This window comes from Drosophila kikkawai, chromosome 2L (genome assembly GCF_030179895.1).
Source record: "Drosophila kikkawai strain 14028-0561.14 chromosome 2L, DkikHiC1v2, whole genome shotgun sequence".
NCBI lineage: Eukaryota > Metazoa > Arthropoda > Insecta > Diptera > Drosophilidae > Drosophila > Drosophila kikkawai.
In genome coordinates this window covers 6,523,622-6,544,923 of record NC_091728.1, presented here as the reverse complement: position 1 = coordinate 6,544,923, position 21,302 = coordinate 6,523,622, and the positions used below count along the sequence as shown (strand labels likewise).

General features: G+C 42.7%; 2 protein-coding genes and 1 long non-coding RNA gene across 4 annotated transcripts in view; 1 reads left to right on the top strand and 2 right to left on the bottom strand.

Moving 5' to 3' along the window:
* The window catches only part of LOC108081958 (uncharacterized), a 125,085-nt gene that overhangs the window by 47,314 nt on the left and 56,469 nt on the right, over positions 1-21,302 (bottom strand). The gene's annotated exons all lie outside the window — the stretch shown is intronic.
* Positions 1-21,302, top strand: part of LOC108082030 (uncharacterized) — a 45,714-nt gene that overhangs the window by 16,238 nt on the left and 8,174 nt on the right. The window contains exons 8-11 of the mRNA XM_041775682.1: positions 539-675; positions 4,967-5,111; positions 8,240-8,499; positions 20,486-20,605. Of these exons, the coding sequence (XP_041631616.1) occupies positions 539-675; positions 4,967-5,111; positions 8,240-8,499; positions 20,486-20,605 (662 nt within the window). The remainder of the gene's footprint in view (positions 1-538; positions 676-4,966; positions 5,112-8,239; positions 8,500-20,485; positions 20,606-21,302) is intronic.
* On the bottom strand, positions 9,669-15,900 carry LOC138928331 (uncharacterized). Its single transcript, XR_011444855.1, has 2 exons — positions 13,620-15,900; positions 9,669-13,548 (listed from the first exon to the last, which is right to left on the bottom strand). It is a non-coding gene; the product is annotated as an uncharacterized lncRNA (long non-coding RNA).

Genomic DNA, 21,302 nt, shown 5'->3' with positions numbered 1-21,302 from the left:
TGCAAATAGAGCAAGAGTAAACAATAAACAAGAAATTAGCAAAGTTTTCACACCCAACTTGACTGCCAGTTTGGGACAAACTGCTGTTGTTGAGCAAACCCTTTAAACGGCATTTACTACTCTAGCACTTCCAGCATTTTTGCCAACTTGTTAGGCGGCCGCTTTAAGTCCCAAGACAAGTTACTTTATATGCGTGGCAGTTGTGTTTGACTGGCGAACGAGGCGGGTGGTAGGTGGTAAGGAGCGGAATGTGGGAGCTGAGACACCACCCCATTGCTGACTTGGAATGCTGGGACGACATCATGTGGCTGACATTAGAGCTTTTCCTTTGTGTGTGCAGCTGCCAACAACAGTTTGCAGTTGCGTGGTTGCAAATTTGGGTTAACATGTCACGAATCTGCTCGCAGTTCCTGCGCCCTCCCAAGTATGCAGCATTATCGCTTAAAGTGTCGCGGGCTGCGGTCCTTTAGCTCCCTTTTTTGGCATTTAACTCGCTGTCTCAACCCCGATTTTCCTTTCCCTCCTTGTATGATTGCAGCGCGTCGGTTTCCTGTGCCTGGGCCTGGGCATGTTCATCTCCCTGCTGTTTGGCTTCATCTTTGGCCTGATCCTGGGCACCACCGAGATGCCCTGGGGCCAGAACTCCGACTGGCCCACGGAGGAGATGCGCGGCAGGTAAGCTGAGCCCCTAAACAAGACCCCAAATCAATGTCAATCAATCAGTACAATCAGCGGCAGATTGCGGATAATGGCACACGTCCAAGCTCGCTACGCAGCAAATCACCGGGAACAATAAATTAATTCCGTCATTTGGCCATTCAGCGGTTATTGGTTATAATCAAATTTGACGACTGGCACCGCTGCAGTTGCGGTGCCGTCCAGAATTCCATTCGAATTTCAAAATTGATGCAGAATTCAATTAAGATATATGCGAATATTTATAATTTGCATTTGCCGGCAGGGCTTTGAACTTGCCAATATGCCAGAGACCGAAACGAGTCTGAGCGACAGCTGTCCGTTTATTTGAATCAAAGAAATAACTCAAGCCCAAGTTAATTGACTGACTGGCAGAAGCAGGCAATTTCTAGTACCATCATTTATTCAATACGTCTTTAATATACTTTTTAGTAATTGAAATAAGCTTTATTGATATGAAATTACTTTTTATATGGCAAATATTTTATAGAAAATTACGGTCCTTGAATTATCTTTACAATTGCAAGTATACACATTTTTAATTAAAATTATCTAGGACATCCACAGTCGGATGTGCATATGGTTAAAAAAGCAATTTAACATTCTTAAACCTTCTTTAAAAAAATCTAAAAATCTTTTTCTTACAAACTCAGAGACCAACTGAAAGTCATTGCTTGATAAAGTGAGTTTTATGTGAGTGATTCTTTCAAACTTGATTGATGCTGTAAAACGTTGATGCGTAAATCAATACTCCCAGGCCATTCTCAAATAATAATTAAAGCGCATTATCATAAGTCATTCATTTCTCCAGGCCCCCGAAGTGAGACTCTTGCAAATCCCTTGACTTTCGAAAGTGAATTAAGAGTTTGCCGAAACTCCAAAATCCATTAAGTATGTTAATTATCCAGTGTCTCGCATAGCTCAGCCCTTGCGATGTCTTAGATGCCAGCTAAATCTATGAGTGCGAATGTAACAAATTACTTGCAAATAATTCAAATAATCTAGGGCCGCCTTGGTAATGTGAGGCGTGTGCTCATTAGAGGGCCTTTCTGGGACAATCCTCCCTGCTCCACGGCCACTTTCACTTTCACTTTCGCATCCGCAGTCACTTGAGTCTATATATATGGGCACACATTTATTACGGCATCGTTTTTTGCCAAACGAATCTTTAAGTCGCCACGCGCCGTCTGCACAAATCTCCTCCAGCAACTGGGCCCACAATAGAGGCTTAGGCCACCACGCCCCCTCAGAGCGGTGGAAAAAGCGGCAGGCAGCGGCGGCAACAATAAATTAAGCTCAGCCACAGAATTTGCCGGAAGTTGCGTGAAATGAATGTGTGTCGGCAATTGTGTTAATTGCACAAAATAAATTGTTAAAATAATAATACACACAATACACAAGGAAGAGACAGAGGCGGGGGCGGGTCTGTCCATGCTGACATCTGAATATATACGTACATATAGCGTATCTGCGGCGCATCTGTATAATTAAGTGCCCTGGGTACCAGATTCATGCTTTATTGTTGCCCGAGTTCAGGCCAAAGTGCTCCTGTCCAGGCGCACATCTTCATCTTCATCTCAATCTCAATCTCCATCTCCATCATAATAATGCCCACACATAATGAATTCCTTTGGATTGCGTGTGCCTATCACCGGGCTGTGTGCAATCAGCCCGAGTTTCCAATGGTCATTCTTATCCGAGGCTCTTGTCGGTGCTCACTGGGCTCAATAATTGTGTCACGTGGGGCGTGTAAATAGAGCCTTGTCATTCGGTCCATTGGATCCGTGACGTCCGTTTTAGGCCATAGAAGCCAGCTCAGAAAGGTCAAAGGGTGAATGCAACTTGGACGTTAGGCCCGCGGTTAATTAGACTGGGTTTAAATACAAATATTGATCTATTATAGTTGGTATTATCTTATCTCAGATTTATGCCACCTGAAGCTCTTCACATCTATAATTCTCTGTTATTATTATTTGTTCTTTGCTAAAATCAAAATAGTAATATATATATTTATTCTTGTTTCAATTTTCATTTTCAAATACTCTTTATGGCTAAGTAAATACTAAAATATTTAATGAACGCTTTTCCTATTAGTTTCCGTTGTCAAAGGGAGCAATTTTACCATAAATACTGGCCACAAACGTTCCGTGTTATCCAACCACCATGATTTGGTGACGAAAGGGTTAATTACCTCGCATGGAAATGGAGAATCGCTTAGAGTTATGTTATTTTAATTACGCCCTCTGTTCGGTCTGGCCGCAGCATGAATAACAACTCCGAAACAAATTAAATTTATGCTACTTTGCTGCGAGGGCGTGCTGGCGACACGCCCACATAGTTGCAACTGTCGGCGGCTGCCACATGCCACATGCAAACTGGCCAAAATAATCAGTGCAAATGTCGCCAGCGGAGGGGGGAATTCCGAAGCCAGGGATTTGGAGTCGGGAGTCGGAAAGGTGGGGCAGTTTGTCTGGCTTCCAGCAGCCAGGAATGAAGTATCCACACATATCCGTGGCTCGGAGGGGCGGAACTTTCAGCATATTTCACGGTTCCTGATGGTGGGATGTGTGTGTTTGTTGATTATTACATTTTAAATGCGCACTAAATCCGATTCCCCTGGCCAGCAGCTTAGCTAAATAAATCGCAATTAAAAGCATAGAGCGTCTGTTCGGGGCGTTTTTCATTTTCCCCTGATGCGGATAGAAAATGGGGACCGAAGGCTTGTTTAAACGATTTTTTATCCACGGTTCACATCGGAATCGGGTCCAGTGTGACCCACATCAAAGCAATCTCGATCCTGTTTTTGGCCTCATTTGCATTGTTTTCAATCTACGAAACTCAGGCAGAAACAATTTGCAGCAACAAATTATACGACTAATGTCGGGGCTATAATTGAGCGTAAATTGCCGGCGTATAATAAAGTTGTTTTATGCATAAAAGTTAAATACTTGTATAACTCAAACTCCAGCTTCCATAAATAAAACTCGCACTTTCGGCGATACACAAAAACCCACCAAAGCCAAGTAAAAGCGCCATTAATCAGGAAAAGTTGGTCCCAGGTAAAAAATCCAGCAATTTTCATATAGGCAAAGGCAAGGGCAAGGCACAAATGAGGCGCATGAATCAAAAACCGAGAGAGTTACGTAACTCGGGCTAGCCAAAGTCTAAAATACCCTTGCACCCTGCTAACAAAGTATTAGAGCCAAGAGAATGACATTAAACAAATCGGCTGTAAAGATAAATCCAAGAAGAGTCTTTAACAGGGTGAACCTTGCTTACTAAAAATTGTTTATATATTTTTAAGTAACAATGAACTAAAAACACTTGAGAACCTTAGGAGTAATTTTAGTAATAAAGAAAATGTTGTACTCGAAATAATAACCAATACCATAAATATATTAAAGAATTAAATAAGTTATAGGTTAATTAGTTAAAATACCACTTGCAGTCTCACAATGTAAAGCTTTGTACATTTTCTATCCATACAACACTGCGTATGAGTGATAAACTCAAAATGTTACAATCACTTTCTACTGCAATCTAGTCTCTGCAACACTGACTCACCCTAAAGTTTTTAGCCAAGGAATTAGGACTAATCACGGCCTTGACTTTCCCTGCCTGGGAGAGTGGGAGAGAAAGGGACACTGGCGGATGGAATCATAATACCCCTAAGAAGGGTATAAAAGCCGGGACGCAATGAAAAGTTTGCCCACATTTCTCACCATTAAATGACTCTGACTCCTGACTTCTCGTCGAGCCCAGGGCGACCAGGCTGGTTGGCGGAAGCGATAACAAAGCCGCTGACACTTGACAAACTTGCGCGAGTGTCAAAAAATGTCCGCGACCGAGAGATGGGCCATTCACCCAACGCTAACCCCCCTTGTTGAAAGGTAAAAAATCCGCGTCACCTGCCACCATTGCCAACGACGACGAGGAGCTCTCGGCCCACCTGCTGACCCCACCGCGAAGCGGCAGATAAGCGGTGTCAGCGGCAGCCGTCCTTGCTGGCCAAACATTCATCTTAATGTGACTTAATTTGCAGTTGCCACCCGCCCGCCGGCGGCCCTTTTTCCAACTTTTTCAATGGCCCGGGGATGTAGAGCGTTTAGTGGACATTTTCGGGGTCGGCAACATTTGTCATTCGCCGGCTGTTGTGTTTTTAATTAATTTTTATTTTTACATTTCATCTCGGCTCTTTTGCCAGCCTTCTGCCGCCTGCTTCAGAGTTGATTTTTCAATAATTTCACCCTCCTGTTCGATTTGTTTGCAGGGGCAATGTGCGCGCCCTCTGGATGGGCGTGTTGTGGGCCTTGACATCTGGCACTGGCGTTGCCGTGGCCTTGCTCCAGGGCTCCGCGGGTCCCTTGATTGGCGTGGCCATTTCCGCCTCCCTGCTGCCGCCCGTCGTCAATTGTGTGAGTATCGAAAATCGAACTGTGATCAGAGTCAAATTAGCAGAGATATTTCACAAAAAAAAAACAAGACTTCGAGAATTATTTTAATCAGAAATCACAAAACGGTGAATTATTTAAAATTCCTCAAAAAGGTAGGTCAGGTTTTTGCTATGCAGATTAAATTTATGAAATCTATATTATAATTAGGAATTTTTGTACCAGTTAATTTAGCATTTGAAACCAGCTTGCAGTATAAAGAAAAAAAGGAAAAGATTTTAATTTTAAACACATTATTAACAGATTTTTTAAGAGCCAATAATTAATTGAAGTAAAGAGCGCTCTGCGAGTATTATTGATCATTTGTTGATATTAATTTCGGTTCATGGTAAATATTTTTAGTATAACATAAAAAAGCCCTATGATCAGGTAATAAAAAAGTATACAAGTAATTTGTTGATCGTAAAATATATCCAGTAATTTAGATATTCTTTTTCATCGAAGATCAATTAATAAACCCTCTATAAAGTAACCTCAGAAAACCCTACCATCACCATTTTATATGATTGATATTGCCGATTTGCATACAAATGAAAACGGTCCTTGAACATATTCAATTGTGAGCAGTTGTTTACAAAAACGTAAAAATGTAATCTCTGTCTGAAGTTAGCTTAATTGGTAAGCCGATACTTGAAGTAAACAATCGAGTCCTTTGACTCACATCGTACTCGCACGGCGATGAGGAAGCCCATTTATAAGGCGCCCTTGAAAGCGGCTTCTGCGTAGCAATTTTCGATCCATTAACATGCTATTAACAAAAGCCTGGACGACCTTCGGTTCCGACAGCGATGAGAGTGCGCAGTTTGATATTTCATCATGAGTGAGCAGGTGCCGGAAATGACTTTGCAAGCCATATTTATGGCAGGCCACGCCCATCCGTCCCCGGAAGGAATTCCTTCGAAATGTAAATAACACAGGAACCGAACATTCCAATCAAATATCCACTTTGGTCAGCCGAATGGAAAATTACGCAATTCCCATTTATGCTGTATTAAGCTCTCAAGTTTTGACTCTCCACTCTACTCCACTCCACTCGAGGTCTCCAGTATCGATGACCGCTGGCTGCCCGCAAAATGGCTATATTTCAACTGCCGCAAACATTGTGCAAACTTCCGAGTGGCTCTAAGCCGTGAGTTGATGGTAACGCACTTAAAGCCCTCGTAGCCAATGGAAATGCAAAACGAGGCTAGAAGTTGGACAGCCCATTCCATTTTTGTGGGGAGCTAAAGGGCCTTCAAGTGAATTTCGCCATAAATTAGGCCGAAATACAATTTGCTGATTAATCTGAAGTGCATTGCCCAAAAACTTTTGGCCATAAATCTGTCCGGCGGCAGTAGGAGACGCACCCGGAGTACAGAGCTGAGAAAGGACCGGCTCTCAGCTGTTTGCCCCCCAATTTCTGTGGTGCAACCGCAGCGAGTGCATAAATTTCGACCCAATTTTCAAGTGCAAATTGCGAGTCCAACTGCAGGCGGATGTTGCGTAAAATTATAAAGCAGAAGGCTCCGAAGGGAGCCGCAGACAAAAACTTGCGAGCATACAGGAACCGGCATCCAGGCATCCAGGCAGGCAGGAAAGGGCCACACAAACTCACAATCTCACAAACAAACGGCGCACAGCCGGCTGACATTTATCAATGCTGACAGAAGGACAAAGGAGCCGCCGCCGGGAGGCGGTCTCCGCAGGCATGACAAAATGATGCAAAAGGCGAATTATGGACACTGCTAACTGCTGAATACTGGCAGCAGCTAGCTGGTAACTGGTAACTGGTAACTGGGACCGCCGAACTTTAAGCGGCTAAAACAATGGCGCTGAAATCGCTTAATCATGGCGGCCGCTGCGGTCGAGCATGTGTGCAAGTGTCGCCCCAGCTCCCCTCGTGTCCTTATGAGCAGCATAAATCAGCGCCACGCACTGGAGCCAAAGCAACCTTTGTCCATGTTTTTTTTTTTTTTTGGTATTTTTCTTTTTTTTTTTACTTTGCCTCAGCAACAAGAAGCGTGTTACAATTAATTGTTCTGCCTTGCTTTGCCTGGCCGTCTGGCCAACAGAGCGTATGAGTACTTGTTTGCTGCTTACATTTCTACGGAGGTGTAAAGGAACTGCAGCGGCTTCACAGGTCCAATAATTGCGACTCTTAATTCCAGCTTATTAAATTGCCAACAACCTTATTTATGTGGCCTGGCAGCATGAACTCCGATTGCAAAACGTTCTACACCGCCTTTACTTTCAAATCCGAGCACGCAATAATTTACCCAGAAACGGTCGTAAATTCGAATAATAGCGAAAATAGAAAGTAAGTCGAGGAAAAGAAAAGTCATGAGCTCGCACACATAAATGGAAAAACAAGCACACACAACTGTAGATTTGTGGATATTACAATTGGGGTCAGAATAATGGGAGCGTGGGTTAAAGGAGTTCGGAAAACTTTTCCTTAAGTGACAAAAAAATGCTTAAAAGTATAATACAAAAGATTAAAGGATTATTTTTCATATACAACATAACAAAGCACATATTACTGATTTACTGACTTAAAGAGTCTTTTAACAATTTCTATCTGGTGAAAATTATCTATTTAAATTTTTATCTAACATATTATTGGTATCACTGACACTATTATTCTGACCCCAATTGTGTGACCGCCTGTATATAGGAAAGGCACGCACTTCCGGAGTTGCTGAGCAATGTGCTGAGTCATTATAATTTATAATAGCAGAGAGCAGGGCACAAAAGCGAAATCAAAAAGAAATAGCGAAGAGGAGCAGAGAATGAGAACGAGCAGAAAATGCGACAATGAAGTTCCATATACCAAGGGGCGGGATTTATATAGAGATATATGGTATGTGTGCGCCCACACACGCTGAGAGTTTATAACAATTCAAGGCCGGGAAGCACTACTTGGTATGCCAACGGCAGCGTCATCTAGCCGGAACTAAGCACGCGGCGACCTCATGACCTCGAAGAAGGCAGTGGCAGCAGCAGACGCCGCCAGTCCGGACCACATGTGACCGTGGCCACTTCAAAGTCACTTCAGCCGCCCAGTTACCACCGCCACTTCCACTTTCGCCACTTCCACTTCTGTGTTGTTGCAGGGTCTCTTCTGGTCACTGGCCTGCATTTGGCTCATCTATCCGGAGAAGCGGATTCCGCACTTGAAGAACGAGGCAATGAACTCGACCAGCGCGTATCCGTTCATCTACACGAACTACCTGCCCACCGAGTTCCTGATCAATGGCATCGTGTCCGCCTGCCTGACCATCGTGAATGTGATTTGCATATTTATCACGGCCATAATCGTACTCAAAATTAAAGAGGTCTCCGCACCGTACACAGCCAGTCCGGACTTAAAGCGGTAAGTATAGCGAATTTCCCAGTCACTTTCCGCCACTTTGCGAGCATATACAAAGTCGATGACGACATGCAGTCGATGTCCATTGTGGTAACCCATTAAAGTGGACCTTGTGGGTGCAGTTTTATGAATATTTTAGTATAGTCAGGATAAAAACATAGAGCTTTAGCTTATTAAGAAATTTCTACACGATAATCACATAAGCTATCAATCATACGCAGTGATGTTCACCTGAGAAATAGTTATCAATCATACGCAGTGTTGGCCAACTAAGTTAATGTTGATTGAGGAGGGCCTAGATTTTATAAAGAGTTGGGAAATCATTTTAATTAAGGCACTTTTTTATATACAAATTAATATATACAAAAATGAAGATAATATTTGAAGAAGTCTCTTAAGATGCTCAGCAAATGCTGTTGATTTTTATGGCCAATGGTCCACCCTGTGTCATATAATACATATGAATAGCAGCAAATTAAAAATCTGCACAGCGAAATTCGCTGGAGTGTGTTTAATGATGGCGGAGCAAGTGCTTTTAAGCTTATCATTTCCGTTATGTGCGCTTGGTCAGTTGGCCATTAGTAAGTGTAATTAATAACGACAACAGAAACAGGCGAAGCGACGGAACAGGACTCTCCGATTTCCAGTACATAAACCGTTTCTTTGTGGCTCCTCTGTTGATACTGTAACAAACACACTCACCGAGCGTTGTCCACCTCAACACGCTCTGTCTACTTTTTCTGCTCGGCAGGCTCAGGGAAAATGGGCGTGGGTTTTGTGTTGACATGAACAAGGGTGCTACATAACTAATATTGTAGACAGAGATACTCTAGCTGGGGATATGGTAAATAATATGAATCAGACGAAGGAAGTGTACCTATTGAAGATGAGGCTCCGATGTTATTGGCCTCAATCTAAACCCTCCCAACCTGTGAAGTCCATTCAGGCTCCACCCTTATACAACCAATGCTCTACATCCCCTTAGGTGCCCAACAAGATATCAAATTAGTTCATTTTCAAAGTCATATAATTGCAGGCTGAGATAATATTGAAAGACATTTTCCTAAATCTAATCCTTAAGCCTAAGTTTACGTTATTTACGTTACGAGACCTCTTATTGAGCCAGTTTGTTTTAGATCCAATGAAAGGAAATAAAATTTAAGATAAGAAAGAACGCTTTTTCCTTTTTTACTTTACATTAAATAGATTAACTTATTAATATTCTTTTGAATCAATTAATTAATTAAGATGTGCAAACTATTTCAGAAGTCTTGGCGAAATTATAAGTATGGGTTCAGTTTTATTTTGTTGATTTGCGGCTAGGCCGTACTCACGCTTTCTCCATCGACGTCAGCAGGCCTGATGACTGGTGATGTGTAGCTGTATGTGTTTTAAGTTATTTGAGGGACAAAACGATATTATAATTGCCAAATCTCCCAAAAAAATTGCTAAATTACGACCGAAAAGGTTTATAAGTACGAATTCTTAAATCAAAAGCTCCTATATGCAAAATTAATTATATTTTAGACACTATCATTCATGTTTATCCGCTCCTGGAGCAGAGTGTGGGCCGGATCAGCCACCAGCTCTCAATACGGATATGTAATGCTACTTCCGTCGTTCGCGCTGATGAAGATGACACGCACTATGTGCGACAGGGATGGCCGCAATCCCTTGCGTGAGGCGTGAGCGGAACGAGACCAGCCCGCCAAGGTGTGGATGCGGCAGAGCGCACGCGATGTGGCAAAGATGCACGGCGATGTGGCAAAGATGCACGGCGATGTGGCAAAGAACGATGTGGCCACGAAAAAGACACACGGCGATCCAATAGGTGCGCCGAAGAAAAGCACGGTGATCCAATATGTGCACCGTGTGAGGGAACGGCGATCCAATATGCGCGCCGTGTGAGGGAACGGTGACACGTTAGCGAGGCGGTAAAGAAAATCCAAATCGAGGATCACCGCAATCGGCACGTGTATGGCCGCCGAAATGGGAAGCGCAGCCCCACGCTGTGCGTGCGAATGCTCCGATGACACGTGGCGTTGATCCCGCTGAGAAGCCACAGACAATGCCAACGATGAATGCCACAAATGACTGCCACCTCACGTGGTGGGCAATTGCTGGCAAAAACAATGCCGGTCGCTTGGACGACTCTGCCGATACGGCTGACGCAATATACGTTAGAGCACTAAATTTACTTAATATGGGTATGATTCGCTTTAACAAATACTGTCGGATCGACACGATGCTTGCGGATTTAGGATCGACAAAAATTAATCCGAACTCGGGGACGCCTTGTGAGAAAGAGAACGGAAGTGAGGGGATCCAATGTGACCGTGGCTTGCAAAAATCCTGTTCGCGAATTTTTGTGGTCTTTTTTTAGGTCCTATCGCATATTAGCGATTTGGCAGGATCGTAACTTTAACAGCCCGGTTGTTTGAAAAATGTGGGCGATAAAACTTATCGAGTTGCCACACTGGCTCGATTCCCACAACCACAGCTTTGATTTTTAGTCCCTGTGATTAACAATAAAAGCTGAAAAAGGAATCAAGAGCAATCACCAGATATCCTTGGCATGAAATCTACCCAGTTCCTTTCCGTTCATGTCCTCTAAGAGGTAAATTGACTGTCCAATTCTTGCCTTCACTCGGGCCTTGATACCTACAGGAGCGAGTTTCGCATTAAAATCCTTTGCTGCGTTGCTAAGTACAAAATTCCTTTTGACTACTTCTTGGCCAACCTCAAAAGAACGGGGTCTTGTTCGAAGATTGTAAGACTTTTGGTTTGCCTCGTAAGCCTTATTCAAATGTTTGCCGATGTTAGAACGAATCCTTTGGAATTCGTCAGTTTTTGTCAGGCTTACTTCGCCTTCTGCAAGAAGGTTTAGTTTACGCAGCAGTTTGTAGTCATGACCGTGGGATATCATGTGTTGACCAAAAACAACATGATAAGGCGATAAACCGATGGATTGGTGAATCGAGTTACGAAGAGAGCAGTTGATGCTACTGAGAAATGTGTCCCATTCGCGTTGGTCGGTGCGAATATATGCTCTTAAAGCAGCATTGATTGAACGGTTGACTCTCTCAGCACTGTTGGATTGTGGAGCATAGGCACCAGTAAACATATGACGAACGCCATATTTCGAAAGGAAGTCAGAGAAATCACGGCTTTTAAATTGAGTTCCGTTATCACTGACGACTGTTTCGGGTACACCAAAGCATGAAAATATTTCATCGCGCAATATATTGATGACCACTTTAGCCGTAAACTTTTTCACTGCTTTTAGAAAGGTGAATTTGGAAAAGTGATCAAGAATAATCAATATTCCAATATTGCCGGAATTGGAGCGCGGAAATGGCCCTATAAAATCGAGATAAAGTCTTTGGAATATCCTTTCACTTTGCACTTGTGCTCCCATTGGTGGTTTTAAAGAATGGGTAGGATATTTTGTGGTCTGGCATGTTTCGCAATTTCGAATGTAATCACGAACGTTGATAACCATGTTTGGCCAATAGAAACGTCGTCTGATACGCTCTAGGCATTTGGCCATTCCACAATGAGCAGATGTTGGTTGGTCGTGAGCCGAACTAATTACACTTTGACGCAACGACTCAGGAACGAAAAGTTTCCAGCAATCGTCTGGTGAAACGTCATAAGAATTGGGGAACGTTGCACGATGATAGATGAACTCATCTATGACTTTGAAATCCGGTGATTTCAGAGATTTGAATTTGTCTCTGAGAGCGGAGTACTCTTCCGATTGAAAAGCGCTTGATGATAGGTCAATTTCGGGATAAATTTCAAGGTCTATTGCAGAGATGTCAATCTCTTCGAACGATCGAGACAAAGCATCTGCCACCACATTTTCGGTTCCTTTGCGATGTTCGATTTGGAAAGAAAAACCCTGTAGCTTGATAGCCCATCTTGCCAATCTACCGCTTAGATCCGATTGGTTCATTAGCCATCGAAGACTTGAGTGATCGGTTACTACCTTAAAGCTATGACCGTCAATGTACATTCTGAACTTTTTAATTGCTAACACTACAGCCATGCATTCGAGTTCCGTAACTGTATAGTTACGCTGGGCTTTGTTTAGCTTTTTGGACATGAACGCTATGGGACGCTCACAACCGGAATCGTCGCATTGAGCTAGAACTGCACCCACTCCATGTAGTGAAGCATCACACTGCAAAATGAATGGTTTGTCGTAATTGGGATGAACAAGGCAAGGAGCAGAGCATAACTTGGCCTTGATGTTTTCGAAAGCTTCTTGGGCATTATCGTTCCAACTTAGTGTTTTGCCACGTAGTTGTTCCGTCAGATGGAAAATGACTGTGGAATAGTTGGATATGAACCGCTGGTACCAACCAGTCATACCAAGAAATCTTCGGAGCTGTTTTTGGGTCTTCGGAACCGGAAATTCGCTCACGGCTGCGATTTTGTTTGGATTTATTTGAAGAGTACCTTCACCCACCAGGTAACCAAGGTAGTCTACAGTTTTCAGGCAGAATTGACTTTTCTGAACGTTTATTGTTAATCCAGCCTTACGCAATTGGGTAGCTACTTCGGATAAATGCAGAAGATGTTCTTCGAAGTTGTTTGACAAAACAAGCAGGTCATCGAGGTAGACTAACACATGCGATTTTAATTGATAGGGAATAACCAAGTCCATTAATCGGCACATGGTTTGTGGAGCGTTTGACAATCCAAAAGGCATCCTCTTGAATTGATATAGCGGACGATTCGGAACGGTAAAAGCAGTTTTGGCACGAGATTCTTGATCTAAACAGATCTGCCAAAAGGCATCTTTGAGGTCAATTTTGGATATGCAGTGTACGGGTGGAAGTCGACTCAGCAATCCATCCATTATAGGGATGGGGTATGCGTCCTTCACCGTGACTGCATTCAATTTCCTTGCATCGAGACAAAATCGTACCTTGCCAGGCTTGATGTGCAAGATAACTGGAGAAGACCAAGGCGATGAAGGAGCCTCTTCGATGACATCCATTTTAATCATGCGGTCGATTTCTTCACATAAAAGTTTTTCTTTAGCTGGTGAAAGTGGATAGAATCGTTGCTTTATTGCCTTTGCATTGGATGTGTCGATATTGTGCTCTAACAACCTAGTTAATCCTAAGCCCTCGTTCTCGAATGATGGAAAAAAGTCTATTACTTTCTGCAATTTTGATTTTTGTAAATCGGACAATCTCACATTATTCGAGTGTTCTTCCGGTTCACAGTTAATTTCGTTGATCGCAACTGTTTGCTTGATCGAAATGCCAAAATTTTGCCAAAAATCCATTCCGCATATAACTTCATGCTTTATCGAAGGTACTATCAGGAATTCAAAGTTGTCACTAATTGAGTTATAAGTCAGGGGAATGTGTATCGTGCCTGCAACATATTGCGATTGCCCATCAGCGGTTCTCACTACCGATTTAAATTTATTAAACGGCTTAGCTGAAATTATTTGTTTTGCTAGCTCACCACCTATAACGCTTTTGTTGGCGCCACTGTCCAAGAGAGCTAAATACGGTTGACCAAATATTTCTATGTTTGTAAAAGGCCGAATATCGCTTTTGTTTTGTGCGATTGAGGAAATCATAAAACGATTTAATGATCGCTTACGAGTCCAAAATTTACGAATTCGCCGTGAAGATCGCTGTTTGCGACGATAAACAGGATTAGCTTGCAAAATTTGGGATCTACGCTTTGCGTACTCCTGTACCCGCAAATGGTATGGGTTAAAAGGTTTGGTTTCTGATATGTCTGGTTGAAAGGTAGGCAAAATGGAATGAACATCATTTGCCACAAAATCTGGTTCTGTTGGTATTTTCGAAGCTAGCGGCGGACATCCGTTTTCTTCGCGTAACGAATGTCCTTCTTGGGGTTTTCCGAAACCGAATTACATTTTGCACAGTTGGGCTTATACACCTCCGGTGTTCCACAACCATAACAAAAAATACGACGAGGTTTAAGGCAATTGTGGTAACTGTGGCCTGTTTCCTCACAGTTCCAGCACTTAATTTTCTCAGCCGTCTTAACTACACAAATTTCATCCTCGACCTCACGTTCTTCCTCCGACTGAGATTCTGAATCTTCTTCCTGCAGAATTGCGTTAACGAAACGCTTGCTTGGGTTCGAACGTTGAATGGGCTTCATTCGGGTGTTAAGAAAGAATTCTTCGTGCCTGTGACACTCCTTTCGCAATGTTGCTAAGTTTGGGGTGTCAATGTGCAATAATTCGTGCTTGATCTCCGGTCTGAGATTATGACGAACTTCTACCGCAATTTCACTGTCCTGCATTGGTTCACGAAGGGAATCTGCGATGGAAAGCATTGCATCCAAAAAGTCATCAAAATTTTCCGTGTTACCCTGTTTGCGTCTACGCATGGCACATTTAATCTCACGATCAGATCTCTGATCTTGATATCTTTCCTTTAAACGCCTGCAAAGCAAGTTCCAATTCATGTTATCTGCCGATCTATGAACGCGCCAGTAAAAGGCTAATGCAGGGCCTGCGAACAGTAAGTTAGCAAAATGGGAGAGAAGTTCAAAGTTGCCGTTCAGGCATTGTGAAGTGAGGCAATTGACACGGTAAATAAAATCTTCTATAGCAATGTCGTTAGCTGAACCACTAAATTTAATACGCCAATTGGATATAATATTCGAAATTCTGTCTGGTCGATCCAGAGAGAGATCACTTCGATCACTGCGAAAATCTGGTGAATTCCTAGCCTGTTGAATGTTGTTTCGATCTGAGTTGGCATCGGAACCGTCTCGACTGAAATCTCGCTGCGGCTCACCTTGTCCATTATTGGCAAATGTGGACCTATTCAATTGTGTGAACGCCAAAGTTATTTGTTCTGTAACTGACTGCAGCATGTTAGCTTGGAAGGTCTGCATTGACTTCTGAATCAATTTTTCCACGTGATCTTCCGTTACCACCCTCGAGTCTGAGTTACCCTCGCTACGAATTTCCTGCAGTGAATTTTGCTCAGAACCACCGTTTTGCTTTGCCGCATTTCGCGACGCTGAACGTGTCTGTACCTTGTGTCCCTGAGATCTACTAAGAGGAGCCGAATGAGGTCCTACCTCGGGTTGAGAGAAAGTTTGGCCACACCTGGGGCATTTGTCGTTGTTCTTGCTATAATTGTCAAGGCAAAGCTTGTGGAAAGAATGCTTGCAACGGGCTTCAAGTAAATCCAGATTACACACTGGTCCGTTGCAGATGATGCAATTTGCAGACTCATCAGTCTGAAGATCTACTAAATTTTCATTGCTGTGTGTCAACATTTTTGACGCTTTTCGAAATATAAAACAAAAAAACGAAATGAGATACGGTAAGATAAGATAAGATACGATATAACGAAAACAAACTGGTCGTTCGAGATGAATACGATATTCGATAAATGAGAAATGCAGTTTAGGTCTTACCCTGGGTAGTATAGCAATTGGTTGTGTCATTCAATAGGTACAAATGTTGTAAACGGAATGTAAATAAAGGGTAGTAAAATAAATATCAATTTATTTTGTCTTACCAATTAGAAGAGTAACTAGCCGAATCTATCCAGCCAGATAAAATCTCGATCCTAACTGATAAGAAGGTAGTGTTTGAATATTGAAATCCTGGTATAGAACCGACTTTGAATCAGAACTATAATTCCAAGGAATCAATTACTCAAATTGGAATGTTCTTTTAACTATAATGTTCGATTATTACCGAACTGATAGAAAAAAAACAGTTAAAAGTATTACATTTCCTCCGGTATGGCTCCGAACCTATCCAGATGCCATCAATTCCAGGACAGAATTTGAAATACTAAACGGAAACTAGAAGTGGATGGTTTGAATATTAACGGGAAGCTCGGCTGTCAAACGACAGGTGCCTAATCAGGCATCGGGCTGGCCTTAACGTTTGGGCGCCAATTAATTATGTAACAAACACACTCACCGAGCGTTGTCCACCTCAACACGCTCTGTCTACTTTTTCTGCTCGGCAGGCTCAGGGAAAATGGGCGTGGGTTTTGTGTTGACATGAACAAGGGTGCTACATAACTAATATTGTAGACAGAGATACTCTAGCTGGGGATATGGTAAATAATATGAATCAGACGAAGGAAGTGTACCTATTGAAGATGAGGCTCCGATGTTATTGGCCTCAATCTAAACCCTCCCAACCTGTGAAGTCCATTCAGGCTCCACCCTTATACAACCAATGCTCTACATCCCCTTAGGTGCCCAACAAGATATCAAATTAGTTCATTTTCAAAGTCATATAATTGCAGGCTGAGATAATATTGAAAGACATTTTCCTAAATCTAATCCTTAAGCCTAAGTTTACGTTATTTACGTTACGAGACCTCTTATTGAGCCAGTTTGTTTTAGATCCAATGAAAGGAAATAAAATTTAAGATAAGAAAGAACGCTTTTTCCTTTTTTACTTTACATTAAATAGATTAACTTATTAATATTCTTTTGAATCAATTAATTAATTAAGATGTGCAAACTATTTCAGAAGTCTTGGCGAAATTATAAGTATGGGTTCAGTTTTATTTTGTTGATTTGCGGCTAGGCCGTACTCACGCTTTCTCCATCGACGTCAGCAGGCCTGATGACTGGTGATGTGTAGCTGTATGTGTTTTAAGTTATTTGAGGGACAAAACGATATTATAATTGCCAAATCTCCCAAAAAAATTGCTAAATTACGACCGAAAAGGTTTATAAGTACGAATTCTTAAATCAAAAGCTCCTATATGCAAAATTAATTATATTTTAGACACTATCATTCATGTTTATCCGCTCCTGGAGCAGAGTGTGGGCCGGATCAGCCACCAGCTCTCAATACGGATATGTAATGCTACTTCCGTCGTTCGCGCTGATGAAGATGACACGCACTATGTGCGACAGGGATGGCCGCAATCCCTTGCGTGAGGCGTGAGCGGAACGAGACCAGCCCGCCAAGGTGTGGATGCGGCAGAGCGCACGCGATGTGGCAAAGATGCACGGCGATGTGGCAAAGATGCACGGCGATGTGGCAAAGAACGATGTGGCCACGAAAAAGACACACGGCGATCCAATAGGTGCGCCGAAGAAAAGCACGGTGATCCAATATGTGCACCGTGTGAGGGAACGGCGATCCAATATGCGCGCCGTGTGAGGGAACGGTGACACGTTAGCGAGGCGGTAAAGAAAATCCAAATCGAGGATCACCGCAATCGGCACGTGTATGGCCGCCGAAATGGGAAGCGCAGCCCCACGCTGTGCGTGCGAATGCTCCGATGACACGTGGCGTTGATCCCGCTGAGAAGCCACAGACAATGCCAACGATGAATGCCACAAATGACTGCCACCTCACGTGGTGGGCAATTGCTGGCAAAAACAATGCCGGTCGCTTGGACGACTCTGCCGATACGGCTGACGCAATATACGTTAGAGCACTAAATTTACTTAATATGGGTATGATTCGCTTTAACAAATACTGTCGGATCGACACGATGCTTGCGGATTTAGGATCGACAAAAATTAATCCGAACTCGGGGACGCCTTGTGAGAAAGAGAACGGAAGTGAGGGGATCCAATGTGACCGTGGCTTGCAAAAATCCTGTTCGCGAATTTTTGTGGTCTTTTTTTAGGTCCTATCGCATATTAGCGATTTGGCAGGATCGTAACTTTAACAGCCCGGTTGTTTGAAAAATGTGGGCGATAAAACTTATCGAGTTGCCACACTGGCTCGATTCCCACAATACTCATTTAAAATGCACATCTATTAGCAGGCGAATTATATAGAACATCAACATTGACTTTGACTTAATCAGGGATAAGTTAATAAATCAGAGCTTGTTTGTTTGCTCAATCTTAGATTAACCCCCAGCCATTTCTCCGGCCGAACACAATGGGCAAACGCACACGCCACGTGTGACCGACCTAGAACTAGCTGGGGAAATTAACTTATATTGCCTGACACTTGCCCGGCTGCACATTTAAATCAATAAAGGACCTGAAGCTTTAGTAGGAGTAGAAGCTGGATTCCAGCTTTCATGTTGATGTGGTGTCATTTCGGCAAAGGATTTTCTCCGTTAGTTTGCGAGAGCCGCCTCTTAGGCCAGGCGATTTGTTAGTCCTGTCTCGAGTGCGAAAGAGCCCAGGAATTATATATAAACATATATATTATATATATATATATTTGGCAGCCAGCAGCAGCCTGTCTGCACAAGTGCCACGCTCAAAATATGATGTATCGCGTAATTAACTGACTGATTTTGTGTCTTTTTTTTTGCTTTCTTGCTTTCGTTGCTGCCCACTCGCCGGCAAGTGGCAAGTGGCCGAGGCAATCTAAATGAAAATAAATGCCCTCCATCGCCGGCTCGAATGACAAATGGGGATCTAAGCTCCAGCGTCTGGGTCTGCTTTAGCGTCTGAATCCCGAATCTGAATCTGAATCTGCGGCAGTGTCTGCTGCCTGCGTCGAGTGCCGAGGCCAGACATGTGGCTGCCCCGGCTGGCGGCCTTTAATTTCCCAGAGTGCCGCATTAAATTGCTTTAAGTGAGGGATAAGCTTTCGTCCAACTCGCTTGTCAACATCCTCATGCGAGTGCCGCGGCGCTCAGAGCCCGCATAAACGGCCCGCGAAAGTGTGCTACAATTTTATTTCGCTCCTGCCGTTTGCGGCATTCTTTTTATTATTATAGTGTGTGTGCCATGTACGTACATATGTCTGAATGTCCTGTGACTATTCCAACGTTTATTTAAGCACGCTCACGCTCGCCTGCCCGCTTGTTTGACTTGTTTGTGTAGCTTTTAGAAATTGTGTGTGCTTTTGTTTCATACCCTTGCCAAGGGATATGCTCGTTTCCAAGCGCAACATGCCATAACAGTCTGTCGGATATTGAACAATTCCGTGTATATAAAAGTGAAATGTTGAGATTTTTGAAAGGATAATAAATAATATAAATAAATGACATTTTTTTTCGCAATAATTGCTTTGTTTTAAGGTATTATTATTTTATTTAGAACGCAAATATTAATACAAATAGATCAATATTTTTCTGTGTCTCCAAGTCACTCAGCACTGATATGAGCTTATTTTCATATGGACAGAGCTGGGCACTTGTGAAAATTTGCAAGGACTATTCAGTGGCCAACAATCATCCAGTATCCGTTCCCGATTGTTTCTGCCTGTTTGGTTTTCCCCACTTGGACCAGCTTTGGGCAGAGAGCAGGGCAAATAGCTGCAAAGGGAGTTACCAACTGAGGACGAAGTGCCCAGACCAGCTCTCTCCGCAGGCTGTTGCATTACGCATAAAGTGCATGATTTCATATTTATTTGTTGTTACCCGGCCCCCAGTTTGCTCGACTCTGGCGAATTGGTTTTGTTTTCATTGCTGCGGTTTTTCCTTTGACAGCGGTTTATGGTTGCGAATTTCTTGTCTCTGCCAATTCAAAATGATTTTTATGGGGTTTCTGTCAGACGCGTCTCTTATGCTAACAGAAAAAAAAAACCAAAAATGGGAGCAGTTGGGAGCCCCGCTAGCTGCTGGGCACTCCGATAGCCCGAAGGTTATTTCCCATAATAGGAAAACTTTCTCGATAGGGACTGCGTAAAATTGAACTAAAACTTTTGCAGAAAATGTCGTCCGTTGCCAATCCCTCAAAACATATATAATTTTACAGCTCCTTTGGATGAGTAACTTTGGAGGTGGAAAATGAAATGACACTACATCATCTTGCCCTAAATGGATATGTCAGGTTTAGAAATTATTTCTTAATTTCTTGAATGATTCTGATCTCTTCAGAACGTTTTTTTTTAAGCCATTTAAGTGTCTGAAGCATTAAAATTAGTTTAAGCAAACATATAGAACATTAAAATCATCTAATTTAAGAATGCAGTTAAGTTAATATATACAAATATTTAAGGATTGCATAATATATTATTATATACAAAAGCAAAATCCAAAAAAAATAAATTTATTTCTCATATTTGACACAGATTTTGGGAAACAGATCTTCGCACCGTTCGCAAGACGAATCGTTCGACAATGCGGCATCCACGTTCGAGGAGTAGCATGGCCGGAGGAGGAACCATGCGGGGTTTGGACAAGCTTGGCGGGTGAGTGGGAAGAGGAGCTCTTCTGAGACCGACCGCCCCTGAACCGATTCTCATATTTCCCCATATCCTTTACAATTCCGTTTTTGTTGAATAATTGAGCCCGAGCGTGTGTGTCTCTGTGTGTGTGGCCCCCAATCTCATTGCCATTCACATTCTCATGGACACGTCCTGGGGCCAAGTCAATTTACTCTCCGCATTTGTCTGGCAAATGCTCGAGCGCAATTTGAAAAGGTAAATAATGAAGGTATTTATGTCGTCAGAGTGCGAATGTGCTGCCCACCCGCAGCCTAGTCCATAAATAAATAAAAACTGCGCTGCACCTTCTGAAAAATATTTATCGCATAATTGAAATCATTGTCAAGTATTTATGGCCTTCTTAGGCAAAAGCAGAGACCGAAAAAGCAATAGCAAATGCTTGTAAAAATATGAAAAGAAAAGCTAGGAAAAAAGTCAACCAGGAAGTTGGAACAGTCCCAAGTAGCTGGAGTTATGTAGTAGCTTCAGAAAATCCGCATTAAATGGCTATAAACTGTGGCATTCCATCCAAAGAATTTAAGGATTTTCCCCCGTAGGATATGTTTAAATAAAGCGAATATTTGTAAATAAATAAACTGCAACAGATGTATACATATCCGAGGTCTAATTTAGGCTGCCCAAAGGCCAAATTGAAAACGAACATTCTGTGTAAATGACTGCT